General features: G+C 36.0%; 1 protein-coding gene across 11 annotated transcripts in view; it reads left to right on the top strand.

Annotated features, from left to right (window-relative positions):
* The window catches only part of SUPT20H (SPT20 homolog, SAGA complex component), a 44,573-nt gene that overhangs the window by 17,928 nt on the left and 3,725 nt on the right, over positions 1-22,920 (top strand). For 7 of the 11 annotated variants that reach the window (XM_027856887.1, XM_027856879.1, XM_027856883.1 and 4 more), the window contains exons 13-23: positions 530-601; positions 2,296-2,453; positions 6,362-6,394; positions 7,362-7,476; positions 8,571-8,699; positions 12,065-12,164; positions 12,389-12,547; positions 14,300-14,606; positions 15,523-15,677; positions 17,727-17,782; positions 21,971-22,099. In XM_027856887.1, coding sequence (XP_027712688.1) covers positions 530-601; positions 2,296-2,453; positions 6,362-6,394; positions 7,362-7,476; positions 8,571-8,699; positions 12,065-12,164; positions 12,389-12,547; positions 14,300-14,606; positions 15,523-15,677; positions 17,727-17,782; positions 21,971-22,099 — 1,413 coding nt within the window. The remainder of the gene's footprint in view (positions 1-529; positions 602-2,295; positions 2,454-6,361; positions 6,395-7,361; positions 7,477-8,570; positions 8,700-12,064; positions 12,165-12,388; positions 12,548-14,299; positions 14,607-15,522; positions 15,678-17,726; positions 17,783-21,970; positions 22,100-22,920) is intronic. The other 4 variants (XM_027856888.1, XM_027856885.1, XM_027856884.1 and 1 more) reach the window with 2 other exon arrangements.

The raw sequence follows: 22,920 nt of genomic DNA, 5'->3' as shown, positions 1-22,920 counted from the left end.
TAATAATATGCAAATTGTAAGTCTTCACCTGATGGAATACTGTGGCAGAGAGAGAGAGATATCATGAAAACTATTCAGTAGTAAGAAATTTGGGGTAGGGATTATTTTAAAGGCAAATCACTTTTCCAGAATATGTAGAGAAGTTCTAAATACTATTAAACTATGTTTTGTTTGTTTTTTTGTTTTTTTAGTTGGGCAATGGGGGTTAAGTGTCACACAGCTAGTTAAGTGTCTGAGGCCGGATTTGAACTCAGGTCCTCCTGAATTCAGGGCCAGTGCTCTATCCACTGCGCCACCTAGCTGCCGCCTTTTTTTTTTGTTTGTTTGTTTTTTTGTAAACTATGTTTCTATGGTTGAATGTTATTTCATTCATCTTAAATAGCTTCTTGAACTGATGTGCTTATTTTAAAAAGTTCTTCTATAGAATTGTAGCTAAGGGGATTACTGAACCTCTTAAGCTCTTTTCCTGCTTTCAAACTTTTTTGTTCTTTGCTCTACAAACCAGTGTTTTGTTGGTTTGACTTTTTAGGTGGAAAAGTATGCTAAAGTGGAAAAGTCTATCAAATCTGATGACTCACAGCCAACTGTCTGGCCAGCACATGTGAGTAATTGAAATCTCTGCCAATTTCTGTTTCTAATATTTAGCAAAGATGTCCTGGAACACAATTTATGAAGTATTAGGAGTTATCTTTTTAATTTTTTATTAATTTATTTTAAACCTAAATACATAATAAGAAAAGGAAAAGAAACTATTATAAACTTAAATACTAAAACAAGTAGAAAATAAGAAAAGGAAAAAAAATGTTGCCATGTATACAGCAGAACCTAAGAGAGGATTCAAAATACACAGCAATACATTTCTACTTCAAGAAAGCCTATATGTTAAATACTACACATTGTGTTCAGAGATGTCCATCTCTTTTTTACTTCCTTGTAGGTTTTCTTTTGTTCTCTGCTGTGCAATTTTTGCTATGTTCTTTTTTTCCCCTTCCTCCCTCCCTCCCTTCTCCCCAAGAAGGCTACAATTAAGCTCAGATATATGTACTCATAAACACACACACACACAAATATTTATACATATATCTGTATATGCACACATACATGTACACATACATACATACACACACTTACATATACTTAGGTGTCTATAATCACACTCATATGTATATATACATTCACATGCATCTGTGTAAGACCGTTTCATACTTGTTTGTCCTCCCTTTCTCTAAGGGTGGATAACATCTTCCTTCATAAGTCCAAGTCTTTTCATATTTTTCTAAGTCCACCAACTCATCATTTCCTATACCACAGCAATATTCCAACCTTATACTGTCTAATTATTTTAAATAATTTAAAACTATTGATTAATATGGCTGACATATAGTGTAGTTTCCCTATTTTTCTCTCTTTTCTCTTTTGATTAAATCTATTTTAGCTTTAACTTTGAGATGATGATTATTGCCCCTGCTTTTTTTTCTAATAAATTCTACTCATGATATTGAGTTATCTTTTTAAGAATAATCAAAAACATCTGGTTTTGTAAGGTGTCATGAACTTCCAGAAAGAAAAATTATATTCTCCTTCATAACTTACAGATAGTTGCTTCATTAGAAACCAGATATTAAATGTTAATTTTTGGTTTTCTTTAAAACTGTATAGGTAATTACTGCTGTTCACTTTTTATTCTAAATTTTTGATGCACATGTCTTCTAGAATTGAACCTTGAAGAAAAAAGTTCACTGTTATTAGTCTTATTCCTTGAAAGTGGGAGCTACTAGATCTTTTTAGTGGGAAGTTTTCAGTTTAGGTCATCACAAGAAATTGAAATGTTAAAAGATCCTTTTTGTATAGTAGAGAAAAAATTACAAATAATAAAAATTAGGATTGTTTTCAAAGGATATTTCCTTCTAGTGTTATTATTTGCATTTTATGTGTCCATTATGTGTGTCTATAATATTTCTGTTAAGCTGGATTCATGAAATTAAAAGTTCCATTGTATTTTCCAAGTGATAAATTATATGAAAAAACACTTGTAAGTTATTTTTATTGTTAGGCAAAGACTAAAAAAAAAAAAGCCAAGTACCATAGGAGCTATTTTCTGTTTGCCTACCAGACATTGGGGTGGGGGTGGGAGACCAGTAGAATAAGGTCAGGAAATCATTTTAGGCATGTATGGATAGTCAGAATTTGTTTCAGCAGCTCTGCCTTCACTCACCTTTTCTCCTGTTTTACTATTAATTTGAATTGCTACCTTGCTTTGGAAGAGCACTATTTGTGATATTTTGTCTTTTTTAGGAGATAAAAGAAGATTATGTGTTTGAATGTGAAGTTGGTAATCAGTTTCAGAAAACAAAGCTAACCATTTTTCAATCACTTGGTAATCCACTTTACTATGGGAAAATACAGACTTATAGAAGTGATGAAGAAAGTGAGAGCCCAATGACACCAACCCAGTAAGTTCTGTTTAAATACACATGTATTTATATCAGCTGAATATGCAGCGAACATTTCTTGAGCTTTTAATATTTATAAAATGGAATTTTGACAAATAATTTAATTTTTGATTTGAAATAAGATGAAATTTTAGTTATATCTTAAAATTAAGATTTGGTAAAAGGCTCAAAGGGGTCATTTATTTCCTATCCTTGTGTTTAGTTAAATTTAAGTAATTTATTAAACAACTATTGTACACAGAGCTTACTTATAGGCACTGAGAGAGATAAAATTGGAGTTTACATTCAGGTGAGAAGATAAGACACACAAGTGAGTAATGTACAATGAAACATAACAGTTATATTAAAGAGGTTAAACCAGGTGCTGTTGCATTAGGTTTAAGGGTGAAGGTTGTCACCTAAAGAGAGAATGAGAAAGATGGAAAGACTTCTCATAGGATTTGGCATTTGAGTTGATTGCTAAAGGATAAGTGAGAATTCAAAAGGAGAGGGAGAAAGAGGGGGGTATGTGTAAAAAGGATAGCATTCCAGATATAGAGAACAGTGCAGAGGATTGCAAGGAATATTTGGAGACAGAGAATAATCCAGTTTAAGTGAAATATAGAAGACCTGTAGAGAAAGAATTTTGATTGATAGCTGGAAAGGTAGAGTGGAATCAAATTATAAAGGCTTTGAATGCCATTCAGCAAAATTTAAGCATTACTCAGTAGAGCAAATAAGCAACTCGCATAAAGAAGATGATTCTGGAAGTAATGTGAAGAATATTTCATGTTAAAGAGGATGGAACTGGGAAGACGTGTAAGAAAGCTAGTGCAGTCTCCTTCAGAAGAGTGTCAGTGAGGCTCTAGAGTCTAGACTAAGGCAGTGGTAGTGGGAATAAAGAGGGAACAGATGTAGGAAATATTGCAGGGTAAAATCAATAACTGGTTGTTAGAAGCAGAGATAATACCAAGGTTTTGAAAATGGAGACTAAGTGAATAATGGTGGCAATGATAGAACACTAGTAAAAGGAAGTTTAGGGGAAGCGAAATAAGCCATTTTAGGCAGTTCTCCCCAGGAGAACTAGTGAGACATTCAAGTAGATCTATGAGTTTGGAGTTCAAAAGAAAAGTCAGGGTTGGTGATACAGAATCAGGAGTCATCTATATAGAAGTGATAATAGAGTGAGTTTGCCAAAGGAGAGAATATCGAGCAAGAAGAGGTCCAAGATACAAAACCTTGGGGTAGTATCCACCACATAAGGATGAGGAACAGAAGAATACTGAGAGTTACCAGGTGAAGTAGACAGAGAGTAAGGTGTGTCTGATGTCTCAGAATCCAACAGAGGAGAAAATTTCGAATAATAGAAAAAGACTTGCAGTGTCAAAATGATGCAGAGACTTCCAAGAGGAGAAAAATTGAGAAAAAGATGATTGGATTTGGCAGTTTAGGAGGCAGCCTTTCAGAAAGCAGGTTCAGTAGTACCTACTTTTCCTGGGCAGACTCTTTACTACAAAGGATTGAGGTGAGCAGGTAGTGAGGAAACAATACCTGGCATCACGTGTAGGAGACTTTTAAAGAAATTTAACAGTTCATCATCGTTCATTGTCCTTTGTCCTCAAAGAAGACCAAAATGGCAATCAATCTGGCATGATCAGGAAATTGTGGTAGAATTTATAGGCAGGTGGGAAGGAAGAGTGGAGAAGAAAGATTGAAATGCAGGAAGTAAAGGGGATAACTACTAATGCAAGATCTGAAAGTGGTCAGGAGGGAAGCCCTTTTCTAAATGCCTCAGTCTTCTGAAGTAGGAACTGAAGTCATTTGATAAAAAACTTGGGGTTTTGGTTACTTTTGAGAACCTTAGAAAAGGGTATGGCAGCAGGGAAAGCTTTGAAATTGTCACTGTAGGTAATAATATAATAATGGACAATTTATATAGGACTTTTAAGTTGTACAAAGTCCTTTACTATATATTATTTCATTTGATCCTTAGAGCAACCTTTTGAAATGGGTACTAAAAATAGGGAATGAGATAGAGTGTTGATAAGAGTTAGAGTAGAATCTTAGAGATGGAAGGGACTCTAGAATAGACCAACCTGATACCTAAAGCATAAATCCTCTCTACAACGTTACTCACTCATCGTCTTCTAGAGTAGAATATGCCCTTTATTGCCAACTCTAGTGTCAGGAAGTTTGTTTATAAAACCAGCCTCAGTCTACCTCACCAACTTCTGTTCACTGTTTCCAGTTATGTCCTGTGGGGCCAAACAAAAGTAAGTCTACTCCTTCTTCCACATGATGTCCCTTCAGGTATTTAACTGTAGCTATTATGTCTCTGTTAAGCCTTCTCCTTTTTAGTTTAACCACCCCTAGAGCAGCAAACATTTGAATCACATCACCCTTCTGGTTGCCTACTTGTTAATGTCCTTCCAAAACCAAAACTTTTCCCCAAATCCTCAATTGCTAAGTACCAGGAGGAAGTCATAGGCTAAGCTTTGTGAATACTGAGTTGAGTTTAATATCAAGTTGGGGCTACAAATACCAGTTTCAGAAATAGCTACACCTGTCCTTACCTATATATAATATAACATTTAAGGAGAAAGGATGTGAGGCAGAAAGATTTTCCTAGAGTCAAAAGTTTTTCTGCACACCTTGATGCGTATTTCTTAAATTTACTGAAGCTGGAAGGAATCTTGAAGATCATTGGACCTAATGGCCCACCACCACTCTACAGTTGAGGAAACTGATACATAACGTTTGTCATAGTGTTTATGGGCATTTGCTTGTTCCTGTACTTCAGCGTTAGACTATCAGCTTCCTAGGGGCAGGATGTTTCTACAGTGGTGGCAATAATTAAGCCCTGAGGAAAATATATCAGCTTAAGCTTCAATTCAACACTGTGCCTTCTCTGTTCAAAGTACTGTGCTAAGTAATGGGGACCCATTTAAAAACTGCCTGCCCTCAGGGAGTTTACAATCCCTTGTAGGGAACTTTTAAGTGGGAGGGGAAAGGAAGTGGATTATGCTGCTTTAAATATCAATTTCTCTATTGGTGAAGCATCACCTAAAGTTTCTCCCTTCAGGCTTCTAAACTCCTGAGATCATTCTCTCCGCTGACAGTCTTTGATTTTTGAATCTGTACTATCACCACTTTCTTCCTCAACCTTTCTTCTTCTGTTTCATCATCAGTGTTCTAGTTTCACTTTTTAAGCAGAAATAAGAACCCAGAAAAAAATAATGCACCATAAATTTGTGGCAAGTGAAGTCACCTCAGTTATATGATTTTTCTCCCTGGGCAATGAAATCAAATGATAGGACTTACCCAAAAATGTGTATTAGGAGAGTGGGAACACCAGAAGGTCATAGAGACACAGACTCCAAAGAAATAGCTGGTTGAAGCATTAAAACCTAGGTATAACAGCAAATGAAATGTGTTAGGAAGGTAGACTTGGAGAAAATAAATGAGTGCAGTTTTGGACAAAAAGAGGGGGAAAAGCAACAGAGCAAAGGGCTCGTGTGATTATCAGAATATTGTGAAATTTCTTTTGGACGTTACCTGCCACATGTTCTGGCAATTGAAATCAGCAGCTAAAGTTTGCCAACCAATTGAAGAGGTTTACCTGGCTAAACAGCATAGAGTGCTTTACCCCAACCCAGGAAATTTCACTGTATGTAGTCTGAGTCTGAATTCCTTGAACATTATCCTCACTTACTTGACTTCAGATAAATAGTACATTAGATAACAAATCTAATGTAAAACCCTGTTTTATATTGTCCTGGTAATTTTAAAAATCATGATATGCATAGAATTATATTTTTCTACTATAACTTGTTTAAGTTTAGTTTTGGATCTGGAGATTTCCACAGCTGTCCATCCATCCTACTGCTGCAGGAAATGACTCATATCTGAATTTTTCTTTAATGCTTCAGGTTCCTTATTGGATCAAAGACTGACGCTGAAAGGTAAAACATTTCAGATCTTGTTTTCTGCTTGTTTTGTAATCAGGAAAAAGCACAGAATCAATCCAAAAGGGAATAAATCTGCATAGTATAGTACACAGTGAGCTACCAATCAGGAATGAGAAAACCTAGATTCTTTTTGGTCCCTATTCTGTTAATAGCTAGCTGTATGATTTAGGCCAGGGTTGGGGGACCTGCAGCCTCAAGGCCACATGTGACCCTCTAGGTCCTTAAGTGCGTCCCTTTAACTGAATCCAAACTTCACCAAACAAATCCTCTTAATAAAAGGATTTGTTCTGTAAAACTTGGACTCAGTCAAAAGTCAGCACTCTAGGACCTGGAAGGCCACAGGTTCCCCGCTCCAACTTTAGACAGTCAGGTCACCTCTCTGGGCCTCAGTTTCCTCATTTATAAAATGAGAGTGTTGAATTACATTGAAGTCTGGTCCTTCACTGGTCTGAAATTATGATTCTACAAATGCCTAAAATGTATTCTTTTTTTCCTTTCATTTATTTTTAGCTAGTGAATGGACAATGCTAAGTGAGATTACAGTAGAAAGGTAGTTTTCAGTCATTTTAGCTAACAAAAGTAATTTTAGCTGGGTAAAAGTTGGATTAAAAAATGCTATAAGCAGGTGCTTTTGATGGCTTTTGGTTAAATTAAAAAATAGATTCCTAAACCATCTATAGTATGTAAAGATCAGATGTTTACATTGTCAGTATGGGAAATTTAGTTGGTATGATCTAACCATTGAATAGGGCCTACATTGGTCATTTTTGATGAATGTGGGAGCTTGGTTGTATACCATTTAGAACATGCAGAAAAAAGTGAAAAATGAGGTAATTTTGTCAAGGTCATGCCTGTTCATAGAGCAACATTTTCATTGGGATTTTTGTTATCCATTCAGTGCATCTGTAATGAGTTCATTTGAAACAGTAGCAACAAATTCTTTTTTTCATATATATTTCAGAATAATTAATCAATACCAAGAGTTGATTCAGAATGAAGCCAAATGTCCAGTGAAGATGTCCCACTCAAGTGGATCTGGCAATCTTAGTCAACTTTCTCCAGGGAAAGAAATGGAAGTAAGAGTGGTCACTGTTATTTCCTTATGAATAATCCAAACAGAAGAACCCGAATGATTCTTTTCTTTTTAAAAATGTTGGGTTTCTTTTGCCACTTTATGTACACAATAATTCATAGATCTTTATCTCAACTAAGCTACAAACTCTTATTATCCTTTAATTTTTAGTTCCCTATTTAATTGAATGCCTTTAAAACTGCTTAAGGGTTCTTGTTTTGGTAAATTGACAGTATCACTATAAAGAGTTCAAAGAACAGCCTAACCTATTATCAAATTTGAAGATTGCTTTAGTATTCCACATATATTCTTTAGTGTCTATAATGCCCGAGTGCCTTATAGATGGTTGATTAAGCTTTTCATTGTGGCATAGAGTTCTTAGTATATTACTGTGTTTTTCTATTACATTTTTCACTTTTTAGCCTTAATCAACTATTTATAATGTTGGGAATTTTTTTGTCATTCATTGTTTGCTATATTTGGTAACTTTTATTTTTGAAAGCAAATTTCTTTAGTGGCACCTATTTGTGTATTAAAATGTGAGGTTTATATTAGAACATAAGTAATTTTTCACAATATCTTATTTGATTAGCTACTATCAATGCATCTTTTTATTAATAATGTTATGCTTAATTATATTGCACGAACTTAAGCAAAAATGTATACCACCCATAGTGTTCCCAAAATTTTCTCATTGTAAGAATTAATTATGAAAAAATGATTATGAAAATAATGACATTCCTTAGGTCATGTGATTATTAAAAGGCTATTTGTGTTTTTTAAGGAGTTAAGCCTGGTGTAATAGAAAGAATGCTGGACTTTTGAATTAGGAGACCTCTCTGTCCTCGTTTTAGCTCTACTGTTAACAGCAGGGTGTGTGATTTTGGCAAGTCACTTCACCTCTCTGAACATCATTTCCCTCCTCTGAAAAATGAGGAATTTGGAGTTTAGAGCAGAGTTTATTAACCTTTTTAAAAATCTCATGAACCCCTTTGGCAGTTTGGTGAAGCCTAATGCCCTTTTTTTAAAATAATGTTTTTAAATGCATAAAATAAAATGCATAGTATTACAAAGGAAACCAATTATATTGAAATACAGTTATCGACCAACCAAGATGGTGGAGTAGAAGGAAGTAGTACAGCCGAGCTGTCTCCCACAACTACTCCCCAAAGATCTAGAAAACGCATCAGACCCAGTCCTGATCGGGAAATTCAAGAAAAAATCACAGTGAGTCATTTTTCTAGCCCAAATTGGCATAGGGAGATATGTGGAGAGGAGGGTTGGGAGGTAGTGGGGAAAAATTAGGGGGTAGGATTGGTGGGGAGGGGGAAAAGGGAGGGAGGCAAGGAGCACAGACCCCCGTGGAGCCTTCCAGCAAGGCTGTAGCTTTGCACCAGGGATGGAAGAGGTCCCAGACTGGGCCCAGAAATGTCTGACCTTATGCAGGGAACAGGAATGTGTACTAGTGCGAAGCTCTGTCACTTCCCAGTATTGGGCTATAGATCCAGTAGAGATTGTGTAGAGGATCTATGTCTGGCTGAGGGTGGTCCAAGGCAAAGAGTATTTAAGGGCCCTAGACTGAGAACTAAACAAGCATCAAAGCAAGCAGTAACTGTGTGGCTTTCACTCTAGGAGCTTGTTGTGATCTCAGATCCACTCCCAGCCCAGTCTAAAGTTTGCAGCAGAATAACCAGGGCAGGAAGCACAGACCAAAGGGGTGCCCGCTGTCACTATGAACCTGCAGCGCTTTCCATCTGGTTGATAGTGGCCAGCTCCAATAGCAGTATACTCCAGCTCCAATAAGCCAACAGTTGTGTCGCTCAGACCCAGACCAGGAGGGCAGGGCTCAGATTTCAACATGGATTAGATGGTTTTGGTTACACCAAAAGGTTGCAGTCTCCCAACCTGAACTGTCACATGTGTACTCCAAGAAAGATGCAGGAAGAACACAAAAGGACAAAAAACAGAATGAAGCTTAGCCCCGGCCGTTCCCTCCAGAACAGCTTTACCCTAATGCATAGAGCCTTGTCTTGTTAACACAAAGTCAGGAAGGAATTCTGGAAGAATGAGCAAACAAAAAAAGAATTAACCATAAAGAGGTCTTATGGGACAAGGACCCCCAAGACACAATCCCAGAAGAGAATGATTCCCAAAACATCGAGTAAGCGAAGACTGAGAAACACCATTTGGAAACAAGTTCAAATAGAATTCCTGGGTGAGATGAAGAAGAGTTTTTAAAAAGAGATAAAATGACTTTATAAATGAAATGAGAGTGTTAGAGGAAACAGTTGAGGGAAAGAAATAAGAGCACAAAGGGCTATCAGGCTTCTTGAAAATTAGAATGGGTCAAATAGAAGAGAATGATTTCATAAGGAAACAAGAAATATTAAAGTAAAAGGACTGGGGGGAAGATAGAAGAAAGTATAAGGTATCTTATTTTTTAAAAAGCAGATGACATGGAAAACAGATCAAGGAGAAAGAATTTAAGGATCATTATACTACCTGAAAACCTTTACCAAAAATATCTTAGGCATCATAGTTCAGGAAATTGTAAGAGAAAACTGCCCTGACCTCTTAGAACCAGAGTGCAAAGTGAAAATAGAAAAAAATCCACCAGTCACTTCCTGAAAGAAACCTCAAAACAAAAATTCTCTGGAACATTATAGTCAAAATCCAGAGCTTGTAAGTCAAAGAAAAAAAATACAAACAGCCAGAAAGAAAAAAAAACCAAAACTTTAAATATTGAGGAACCATTGTCAAGATCAAACAGTATAGCAGCCAACATTTTAAAGGATCAGAATTTTGAATATTATTCTAGAAGACAAAAGATAGAGGCTTGTAACCAAGAATAAAGTACACAGCAAAACAGTATAATCCTAAAGGGGGAAAATGGATTTTTAGTGAAATAGAGGACTTCCAAGCATTTCTTGATGAAAAGATCACAGCGGAGTAGAAATTTGAAATACAAATACTGGAGTCAAGAAAAACATAAAAAGTTGACAAGAATGAGCAATCCTGAGAGACTAAAGAAGGAACTATACCCTCCATTGCTCTGTCATCATTGGGGTCCATAGAGGAAATTTATGTCAGTTTTTCTGATCTTAAAAGAAGAATGGAAAAGGAGAGGAAAAGTGATGAGAATTACATCACATAACCAGGGTATACAAAGGAGGAGGGAAGAGAGGGTGGAGGGGCTACTCTTGAATCTTACTTTCATCTGAAGTGGTCAAAGGAATACACACACAGAATTGGGTACAGAAATATGTTTACTGGGAGCAGCTAGGTGGCACAATGTGTAGAGCCTTGGAGTCAGGAGGACCTGAGTTCAAATCCGGTCTCAGACACTTGACACTTACTAGCTATGTGACCCTGGGCAAGTCACTTAACCCCATCTGCTTCACCAAAAAGCAAAAAACAAAAACAGAAATATGTTTACTCAGTAGGGGAACAGAAAGGAAAGGGGGGATTAAGAGGGAGGGCACATTGAGGGGGAGGGATTAATCCTAACCATAACAAATTTAACAAAAGAGTAGATCGATCACAAAGAGGAATTGAAAAGGAAAGTAAGAAAATATACCAATCCACGATTGGGCTCTGGGAACAGAAGAGAGGCAGGAGAGCAGAAGCTAACCACAATTTCAGAGGGCTCACGATGAGACGTGTTACCCAACTCAGACAGATTTAGACATATTCTTTTGGACACAGTTATGAGGATTGTTTTGCTGGACTATGCATATTTGTTACAAGGGTTTTGTTTTTCTTTTCCTGTTCAGGGGGTGGTATGGTGATGGGGTGGGGGAGGCGGATTTTCATTATTTGTTTAAAAGAAAAACAGCTTAATTTTAAAAAAATACATAGTTGTCAGAATATTCACACACACACACACACACACGTTAAGAATTCCTGGACTAGAAGACTATAAAGGTGTTTTCCTATCATATTCTATGATAGTCTTCCCTTGTATGAAGGCATGAACAATAATAGCTTTTATTTATGCCTTTTGGCTGGTTTCCTGGTTATCACTTCAGTGCAGTGGTGTTGACATTCAGTGGAATAGGATTGTAAAAGGTGTAGTATAATTGAGTTTAAATATCGTGATCCCATTCTTTTGCTGGGAAGGTGATACAGAAAGCATGTCCTTTTGGGCATGGACCAGAAAAAGAAAAGAAGAAATAGCACCTGCCTTTGGCTCATGTTGGCCTGGCAGCCTCTTCTACCACTATCAGTTTAGTTTTTTAAAAGTGTTTTCAAAGCAAAAAGAAAGATGAATTCTAAAGATACAATTGTAGCCTTCTGTGGGACCAGGATTATATTCAGGTGAATATCCTGAGCCCCCTTTCACTTCCTTTGGCTATTATGGTAACCCATAAATCTCACATAAACCAAGTGACCTCTCACAAATCAAATTAGAGCCTGACTTTGTGGTACTTCTTAGATCACAGTCATTAAAATTGTGGTATCTGTAATACTGAATCTCTTCTGTAGGGAGTAAAATTGTGTTTTCATTTGAGAATTGAGTGATTTTAATGTGTTTCACAGTTCCTGTATTTTTGGTAATAATCTTAATCTTGATAAGTATTTCTTCTTAATAGCCCGAGAGTTTATTGGTTCAGCCATCAGTGTTGGGAAAGGGAGTAAAACATCGGCCTCCACCCATTAAACTTCCTTCAGGTTCAGGAAGTAGCTCTTCAGGTAATGCAGTCCATCCATTTCCTCTTTATTTTTATTTCTTGGTTTTATTTCACTTTTGGGGGATGATCTTGGATGACAGCTAATTAATTGTAAAAACAATGTGATAAAGATATGCTCTATCATTACCTGTCAAAACTCTTTTGACTTGCATTGGTAGCTTTGACATAATTAAAAATCTCTCCTGTGATGATTCAAAGCAATAATGTAAATTTATTCTTTTTCAGGTAATATTTTTAGTCCACAGCAGTCAGGCAGCCATCATAAGTCCCCAACTCCTCCCCCCACTTCTAAGCCACCTGGTCTTTCTCGGAAACCTTCTATGGATCTTAGTCAAGTTAGCATGCTTTCTCCAGCTGCTCTGTCACCTGCCAGCTCATCACAAAGTGAGTCACAACCTAAATTCTCCATTAAATATTCATAAGCTTTTGCATTAGTGCATTCCAAGACAACTTCTTGGCCAGTGGAATGATAAAACTCAAATGTACAGTGGGCCCCCAATTGTATCAGTTTTGCAAAGCTGAAGGCAGGTCTCTTGTTGACTGTATGTACTTTATGTTTATTGTATTGTATGTTTTTCTGTATCTATGTATGCACCCTTGTGTATACGTTTCTAATAGATTTGCCATCCGTGTTACTTTTTTCCTTTAAAAAAAAATTAGCCTGGAAATTAATGTGACAGTGAGATTCCAAAGTGTTCTTGATACCAGTGTACCTTGGACCACTTTGCATTAAGTTATGCAACAGATTTGATAAAAATGTCTTAGGGGATATAGCAGTTATATCTTTGTGTATGTAACAGTCTGTTTAGTCCTAAGGTGGTGATGCAATAAATTAAAAGCTGATTTTTAAAAAATACTCCTATACTGTTTTATAAATCATTGTCGATTATTAAACTGTGATAATGATTGTAAAGCACTATATTGAAGATGTTAAAATATAATTTTTTCCAACTGAGTGATTTCAAAGGTTTAGTTATCATTGACATAATTACTAGAATTCTAGCTCAATGTTGAACTAAATTCTTCAAATAAAAATGAATCTTAAGACATCTTAGAAAGAGATTTGTCCAAAGAAACTCCATTCCAGTTTTTACATTTTTTAAATAGACTATGTGTACTGAACCTTTTAGTACATGGCACAGTGGTAGAGTGTGGTTCTCTGCATTAGTTATAAGCATCTTCATCCTGATAGCTCAAAAGGTGTAATTTTTCTGCCTTCTTGTTTTGCACAAAGAAAAACAAAAATCTTTGATAAATTCTCTAAGTCTTCTTCACACCTTCTTATGTTGGGGGTATGGATTATGTTACTCTACTGCACACGGTTGTTACTAGAAGTAAGGGTTGGGTGACAGCTTCTGGACATTCACATTTCTTTCCTTTCTTTCTGCAGGACATGAAAGCTAAAAAAGAAAACACCTCAAGAGCTTTTGGTTTTGCTTTTTTTTTTGTTTTCTTTTTTTTAAATTGATAAACTGTGCGTACTGCATTCACAACAGATTTTCTATACATTCTACATTTAAAGAGAAATACACAGTTACTGTTAAAGATACAGTATCGTCACCTTTAAAATGATTTGCTTTATTACTGGCTTTTATGATTTGGGTGAACTATGTTAGAAATTATATTTATTCATATAGAGAGAGAGAGAAGTGCCCATTTTTTTTGTTTATTGGCCAAACCTAATTTATTGATACTGTTAATCAGTTTGATTCAGATTTATCAGATTATTGTATAAATTATATAAGTAGTTTAAAAGTTAAATCAATTTTAAATGATTCATTATAAAAATTAATTTGGGTTGCTTCAGAACTTTAGTAAAAAACAAAACAAAAAAACAAAAAAAACTGAATATAGGAATTTTAACTTTAAATGGATGTTGGAAAAAGTACCAATTTGTATTAGCATTGTAATAGTAAAACTGCCACTAATGGACTTTTTAGGTGATATACTGCATCCTTAATTGTGATTGAGTGTAGCAACACTCTTGTATCATATGTAGAAATTAACACTGCAGTTTACTGCTTTAAAAAAAACTGGAACAAATTGTCAGTGCTAAGTAAGATTCCATTAACCTTATTTTAAAAAGGACTGGCCTTTTATAACAAACTAGCACTTTTTATTTTTCTCAATGAGCAGGATCTGGAACTCCTAAGCCATCTACTCCTACACCAACCCCTTCATCGACCCCACACCCTCCTGATGCTCAGAGCTCAACTCCTATTACCCCTTGTGCCACCCCTACTCCCCAAGATTCAGGCTTCACCCCTCAGCCCACTTTGTTAACCCCGTTTGCTCAGCAGCAAATGTCTCTGAGCCAGGCAATGCCTGTAATGACCATTCCTCTTTCCACCATGGTAACATCTATAACTACAGGAACCACGTCCACCCAAGTCATGGCAAACCCTGCTGGACTTAACTTCATCAATGTAGTGGGCTCTGTATGGTAAGTTTGCTTTGCTGCCATGTTTTCTCATTAGTTTACATGAGTCATAACTCTTAGATGTATTTTCAGAAAGATTCAGTGTGCCCAAAAAAAATAGATGGTTTTAAATTTTCTAGCCTAAAGTTTATTGGACATACTTGTAAAATTAAGAATAAAGTCCACATTAGCCAAATGTGAAAATTGTGCATGTTTAATTTTTAGAAAAGATAACAGCTACAAGTAGTATATTGTAGCTATCCTTGTACTGTAATATCATCTCGATGTGTATTCCTGTTCTTTATACTCATAAATAATACAGTGAAATCTTTACAGTGAATTTCTCAATTTTACGTACTTTTTAGCCTCCTCCTTTGACAGAATCTTTTTTTATTTTTCCAATGTTACACTTTTTTGGGAGTCTTTTTTTGTATATAATACATAGTTTCAGTATCCTGCAGTCAGTATATAGCCTAAAAATAACAAGGAAATAAAGAAGTCTATGCATAAGAAAGAGAAAGGAAACACACACACATACGCAGAGAGTTTGATATCAATTTTTTGCACGCAAATTTTGTTGTTGTTTTTTTCCAGAAGAGCTTCTAACCAGTTCTAGAATTCATTCTGTCAAGAGTTTAGTAGATTTGTATTTCCTAAAGCAAATGAAAATGTATACAAAAAATTAAATTATTGCTAAAGCTATGCTGTCGCAAACAGGTGTTTGGGTCAAAGGGAAAAGAAAGTCCAGCTGAAATTTGGGGGTTTTAGTGCATTTCACACAATTAGGCATTATTAAAGAGAAATAAACTGAATGAGTAGTCTTAGCCTAGTCACTATCACTAATGACTGCAAGTTTGTCCAAAGTTAAATGTATACTGCTATCAAAGAGGAAAAACTGTTACTATTTTGAATTTAACACATGTCTTTTCCTCACCTGCAGTGGAGCGCAAGCATTGATGAGCAGTTCAAATCCCATGCTCGGGTGCAATTCTGGTGCCATAACCCCTGCAGGTTTAAATCTGAGTGGCATTTTACCCTCAGGAGGTCTGGTACCAGGTGCATTGCCAGCTGCAATGCAGTCAGCCTCTCAATCAGGTTAGTATATTCAAAATAATGTAATCTTAAAGACAAAATGTTCATGTTGTCAAGACAGTAATGACCTTGAACATGAAAATACAAGCCTCTAACTTCTCTACATATACCATATTAGCCTACCATGACCACTGAGGGCTTTGGCTTATTTCTCATAAAACTGAAAAAAATATGCTAAACTCTTGTAGATGTCATCAAGAATGTTTGTAGCATTCTTAATCCTATAAATTATTTTAATATAATTTGCCTTTTAAGAGTCATACTAATAGTGAATTAAGTAGAGGTTAACCCAAACAACCTCTGAGTTCTCTTCCAACTCAGACTCTGTGATCCTTTGCACATATGCTTCCTGTAATTGAGATAGAATCTGGAAAACATGTTAGAATACTTAGTAAAAGCTGCTGTTGGCCAGACATATAAGTTAAAAATAACTTCAAAGTGCTTTTATGAAACAATTTGAAAAATCGAGTTTTTCTTATTAGTTACAAGAATGAGAGGGCAAACAGTACACCTTTAAATCAGTTTTACTTGTTAAATAGTTTCCTCACTCTGGAAGATTAATATGTATGAATGTTATTTCAGCTTGTTGGTTTCACTTCTTATAAAGAGTTAAACCAAAGAGCCTTGTCATTTATTTGGAATTTTTCATAAAATATATTAATGAATCTATTTATAATTTAACAAAAATATATATTCTCAGGTACATATACAAAGTTATTTGAGACTCCTATGGTTGAATATCATACATGTGTTCTTTTTCCCCTTATTAAACTTCATCTGGTTATATGGCCAGTTGCTATTGAAAATAATGCTTATGATTGAATTTTCCGTCAGTGTACTTGACTATAGTACCTTAAGAGTCACACCTTCAGTTTTGAGGGTTCAAAGCTTTCTAGGAAGTAGATCTATATAAAATAGTTATAAGATTCCTGTGTCTGTACTGAATCCCCAACATTCTCTTGATTAACCTTGATGTGGTTAAAAGATGTACAGAGATCCCACGTGTCACAGGCATGCTAGTGTATTTAATGACACTGCACCAGACAATACTTAGTCATTTGTTAAGAGAGAGAAGCATGTAGAGTTTTGTTTTGCCCCTAACACATTACAGTTATTCCTTGATTCATGAGTGAAATAAACTTTTTGGACCCCCTATAGAATTTATGTGCAAGCTTAGCGTAGCACTTATTAGAAATGAGAGTAAAGTTATACTTACTTTTTTGATATGATTTCTCAGATTCATGCCCCTTTATGCTTTTGTGCTGCACTTCTGAGAAATATCATAAATGCACGGTCTGCCAAGGCTCGGTTTAGAAAATGAGATCCAACTTGGTCCAACTGGTAAATGGGCTGAGTATATATTGAGTTGTGGCCTGGCCAAATTAGTTGAACTGCCTTTCTTAAGTAACTAAGATCAAAATGTCCTAAGGTTTCATTATGGTGTCTTTTCCCAGTGGAATACCTTATGTCTGTCTGTCATCTATGAATATATGTAGTACGTTTGCATAAAGGATTTGAAATACATAATCAGTCAATAAGCATTTTTTAAGTGCTCGTTATATGCCAGGTACTGTGCTAAGTACTGGGGAGGCTTAGAAAGGCAGGCAAAAACATGATATCTGCCTTCAAGGAGCTCATGATACTGGGAGAGACAACATGCAAATGACTATGTATGTACATGGTAGATATATAGTGTAAATGGAAGGTATCCATGCTGTAAAATCATGATTGTAGTGATATTCATGGTGCCTGCATAGCACCATTCTAGTCTTCTGCTAAGAATGATTCATTAAGAAGTTCTTATATCTATAAATAGAAGGTTTTATTTTGTCAAAGATCTCCAAAACCATCAATATTATTTTTAAATTTTTCTTACTAATATGTCAAATATAAGATGCTGAACAAAATACACACAAAACTAAAAATAGCCATGATTTGTTGATAACATTTTTTAAGTAACGTCAGTGGACAAGTACCAAATTACAAGCCTATTTTAATATATAACATTCTGTTGCTTCCTTTTTATAATTTAAAAAACCTTTTCTTTGTCAGGTGTCCCCTTTGGTTTAAAAAATACTTCAAGTCTCAGGCCCTTAAATCTACTCCAGGTAAATACAAGATATTGCTTCTGTTCACAATTCTAGTGGGTGTGGGTGTTTAAGATGTGGTAACTCGTATTGGTTATTTTCAGCCACCTATACCAGCCTTTAAAAATGAGGGGCTTTATCAGGAGTATGTTAAGAGTCTATAAACATTGATAGGAGGCTGAGAAGGCACAGTCAACCCTGTCCCCATTCCCATTGGTCCAGGTACCTCTGATGGTGAAGGACTGACCTAGTCCTGGAAGGGAGAGGGAGAAAATGTAGTTCTACCCTGGGACATAGAGTTCCAACTCTGGATTTGTCAGTTACTAAGCACTATTCACTTGCATATAGTATTAAATACTATTTTAATAAACTTTATTATAAGCTTAAAAATCATCCACAAACACAGTTTTTGTACATAAAGAAGTTGAGAAAATGTCAAACCATGAATCCATTACATACTGTTTGTTCCTTTTAATATATGTTATATTTAACATGGTGGAAGACCCACACTACTCAGCTTTTCTGTATCTCCATCTGAATCCTCTGGTCCCTGATTTTTTTTAATGTTTCATTGATGCTCTTTTATTTCCTCTCTACCCTCTTAGAGCAAAAGTTTTAGATTTACTGTGTATTGAAGAGGCATATAGTGACAGTGTCATTAAAAGTCAGCTACGTACAAGCCAAAAAATAACATATTTGTACATACATTGTAGAAAATACTGTCAGCTGTCATTAGTCTTTTCTGACCACCTAGAAGTACTGATAGTCACTACTATCAGGATCATCTTTAAGTAGGAGTTGACCCTTTTTAATACAAGTATGGAGGAACATGACTAATACCCACTTTAGCATTAACTGATATATCAGGCTTTTACCACAGGTAGTTGTGTTTCAGGTGATATGATTCAACCTGTTATATATGTAAGTCCATACTAGTTTTCATGGTGAATTTGTTATGATCAACTACCAATATCTTTCTAACTGCATCTAACCAAGTGAGTTGACAGGATCAGTCCTAAACAGAAAGCTAATTTAAAGCTCAAGAAATGATAAGCTAAGTTTTCTTTTAAAAATTTTTATTGGGGGGCAGCTAGGTGGCACAGTGGATAGAGCACCAGCCCTGGATTCAGGAGGACCTGAGTTTAAATCTGGCCTCAGACACGTAACACTTACTAGCTGTGTGACCCTGGGCAAGTCATTTAACCCCATTGCCTGACCAAAAAAAAAAAAATTTATTGGGTTAAATAAGATAGTTATGAGTTAATGATGAGTTCAAAGCAGTTTAATAGTCTCTATGTAAATGGTTTTTTACTTCCACTAAGCTTTTTGTTAATAGAGCAAGTTATAGAACAAGTTGTCAGATTTCAGCTAAACCTCTCAACAGTTAAGTATATTTTACTTTACCCCCTCTTCTCTCCCCTGCCCGCGTACTTTGGATAACATGTAAGAGGAAAATGGCCTTGTTCTTATATGATCCAAAGGGACATCAACACTGACACACTGTGAAGAAAGGGGTTTGTTGAGAGATTCAATAAAGTACAGTATAAGGGAGAAAGAGACACTGCCTCAGAAACAGCAGAGGAGCAGATCTTTGATTGGCAGGTGACTATTTAAAACAATTTGAGTCACATGTGGAAGAGTTAAAAGCCAGTGAATCAGGATCAAAGAAGAAAGAAGTTGTTTGGAAAAAACAGTAGAGGCATCTGTCTCCATAGCAGCACTCATCCAAGAAGGTCTATGACAGAATTTTTTTGTTTTTTTCTGCATTTTAGGTAACTTCCTTAATTGCAAGCTAGCTACAGGTTACTTTTGAAGACTTTTATGCTTCAGATTAGGAGCTTATTTCAGAAAGCAAAATTGGTCCAGTTTATTTTGATGCTACAGTATGTCATTTGTCACTGAGAACAAGGGTGTTTCACACTAGGTTCTTTCTTTCTGAGCTTATACTTGTTTAGTTTTGGAAATTTGGAAAGGTGTAAGATAATTCCATTTCCTTGAGTTTTAAAAAGCAGAAAAGGAACTGAGGAGCCATTATTAATACTGTTTATTCAAAGTCAGGGAAACAAAGTGTAAGCTTAATCCGTCCTAACTCATACTCATTCCTTAGCCTTTTTTTCTCCTCCCCCCACCTTTTTTTTTGGTTGGGGGGATGCTGGTAGTAGAAACATTTCACATCTATATAATCCTTTATAGTTATTAAATATTTTAAATATGTTAGCATATTTGGTCTTCAGTATTGTTGCTCTTAGAAAACAGGCTTAGAGTTATTCACCTAAGGCAGAGGGCTAGGTCTTAAAAGTCTTCTCCAAATCCAGTGCTTTTTCCACATTTATGTGCTTTCTCTGATTTAAGAATCCTCTTCTGTTCTACCAATGCATGGGCCAAGCAGCTGAGGCAGCATGGCATAATGGATAAAGAGCCATCCCTGAGCCAGAAATACCTCTGGCATATGGTGGTTGTGTGACCCTGGGCAAGCCACTTATCCTCTCCATCTAAGACTCTTAAGTTGAAGAGAAGTTGCCAGGCTGTACTGGTAAAGGAAGTTTCTTTATCCAGGACCTTCCTATACCAATGAAATCCCAGGTCTAATACTTATCCCTTCCTCTTGCCAAAAGAGTCACAGAATGAAAAATTTGTGTATGAGCCATGAAAGGAATTGTTAGTGTAGCTGTAGGCAAATGCCAAGGACCTCAGAAGTATCTGCAGATTAAAATTTTAATCTATAACAGGTTGGCTATTAGTTCCTAATTATAGTTAGAAAAAACTTTGTGATTTTTTTTACCCTATTTTTGGTATGTGTCTTTATATGATCCTAATATTTTAAAAATAACAAGTCTTTTCTCATCTAAATTAAGATTCCAAAATATCAAGTGCTTACAGGTACTGTATAATGTAATGTAAAGCCTAGGTTGAAATCCTGCCTCTACGTGAATTTGGGCAAATTACTTAATCTCTCAGTAGTTTGGGTGAATCTGCATTGGTAGAGGGGGTTTCCTTACCAGGGAGATAGGAACAACAATGACATTTTTTTAAAAATTGAACAAAAAAAGTTCCCAAAACAGAATGTGAGCAACCAGAGCTGAGTGTATTCTTTACAAATGACATTTAGCTTTTCATCTCTTTTGCAGTTTCCCTCTAGGACCTATCTGAAGCTGAGTTTTTCTTTGGTAAAGTTCAAGTCAGTTAGCTTGGGGGGGGGGGGAGTTTTTATAGAGACTTGTCTGATTTTTTTGTTTTATTTTGTTTCTTGTTTTTTGGGGTTTTTTTGGTTGAGCAGTAGGGGTTAAGTGACTTGCCCAGGGCCACACAGCTAGTAAGTGTTATGTGTCTGAGGCTGGATTTGAACTCAGGTCCTCCTGACTCCAGGGCCGGTGCTCTATCCACTGTATCATCTAGTCGCCCTGACTTGTCTGATTTTTATCAAATGCTCAGCCACTAGAAAGGTTTTAGGATGGCATTGTGTTTAAGATGTGAGAAAAGTGAACTTGAAGGTAAAAAGAAATAAACTAAACAAGAAATAACAAAGGACTTTACTGTGATGTCCTTGAGTGGTAATTTGTCATCTGTAAAAATGAAATACTTGTCTACAGAAAGAACATTCAAATGTGCCTTTTAATTGTATTAAACCTTCAAAATTTTTGCCTCCATTCTGGACAATGAGCCAGCCATCAGGAACCCAGAATTCCCTCTCACCTTTCCCCTTCCCAGTGGGAATGGGCTGCTCATGTCAGACAGACATGCCTTTGTTGCTGTAGTTATACCCTTGGTGCTTACATCCTGCTCTCCTGCAGCTGAATTCTTCTGTGTGTTATCTTTTCTGTTAGAGCTTGAGAATAGGGACTGTCTTCTTTTTCTCATATCCCAAGTGTTTGCAATAGTAAGTGCTTAATAAATGATTTTTCATTTTAAAAAACCATGTCCAGATGGGTTGCCAGGGCTGTGTTGTTCATATTTTGATAGAATGGATTGTGCACTCACTGGAGTCAGCATTTTTGAGATTTCCAGTGTCTCCATGGCTTTGCACATGTCATTTAACCTCCCTGGGCCTCAGTTTCCTCATCCGAGAAACCAGGGGGTGGGACTAGATGCCTTCTGAGGTCCCTTACAGTTCTAAATCTAAGATCCAACAATCCAGTTATCAAAAGTTCACTTTAACAGTATATGAAAATGTGAATTTAGCCAATTAATAATTTTTAAATTCCTTAACAGCTTCCAGGTGGTTCACTTATTTTCAATCCACTTCAGCAGCAGCAGCAACAGCAACAGCAGCTTTCTCCCTTTTCTCCACAGCAACAGTCTCAGCCCCCTACAACTTCTAGTCCTCAGCAGCCAGAACAGGTATATGCCCTCTTGCTCTTGTGTAAAACCAAGATTTATTGTACTTATTAACAATAATAATAAATTATAAAGTTCTAAACAGTCACAGTGTGACATGCCTATAAAGTACAGGGACAGAGGGAGGAGTTTGATATAATAACGTGAATTGTTTGATTTTCAATTTAACTTTTTTGAAAATAATAAATTTACTTTTATATTCATTTATAATCTGCTCCTTCCACTGTTCCCCCCTATAACCCTCCCTCCATTGAACTAAAAATTTAAAAAAAATCCTCATCATAAACATGCATTGTTCCCACACTGACCATGTCTGAAAATATGTTTATCTTTGCATTTTAAGTTCATCACCTCACTGACAGGAGAGATGATTTGTGACATGTTTCATCTTCAGTCTTCTGGACTTGTGATTTTTCCTTGCATTAGTCAGAATTCTAGAAGTTTTTCAAAATTGTTTTTGCTATGTTATTGTTATCGTATAAATTGTTCTCTGACTTTATTGCTTGCTTCACTTTGCTTCAATTTATAGTCTCTCCAGTTTCCTCTGAATCTATCCCTTTTGTCCTTTCTTATGGTATAGTAATACATTTCATTCATTTACCACAATTTGTTTAACCATTCCCTGATAGAAAGCCCCTTAGTTTCCAGTTTTGGGCTCCTAAGAAACTGTTATGAATATTTTTTGTACATATAGGTCCTTTTCCTCTTTATTTGATCTCTTTGGGAGATGTCTGTTAGTGGTGCAGGTGGGTCAAAGGATATGCACAGTAACTTTTGGGGTAGAGTTCCAATCTACTATGTAGAATAGCCTGACCAATTCACAG

This window comes from Vombatus ursinus, unplaced genomic scaffold, assembly GCF_900497805.2.
Source record: "Vombatus ursinus unplaced genomic scaffold, bare-nosed wombat genome assembly UNPS02011700.1, whole genome shotgun sequence".
Classification (NCBI taxonomy): domain Eukaryota; kingdom Metazoa; phylum Chordata; class Mammalia; order Diprotodontia; family Vombatidae; genus Vombatus; species Vombatus ursinus.
Note: the sequence above shows the minus strand (reverse complement) of the source record. Positions and strands in the feature narration are given on the sequence as shown.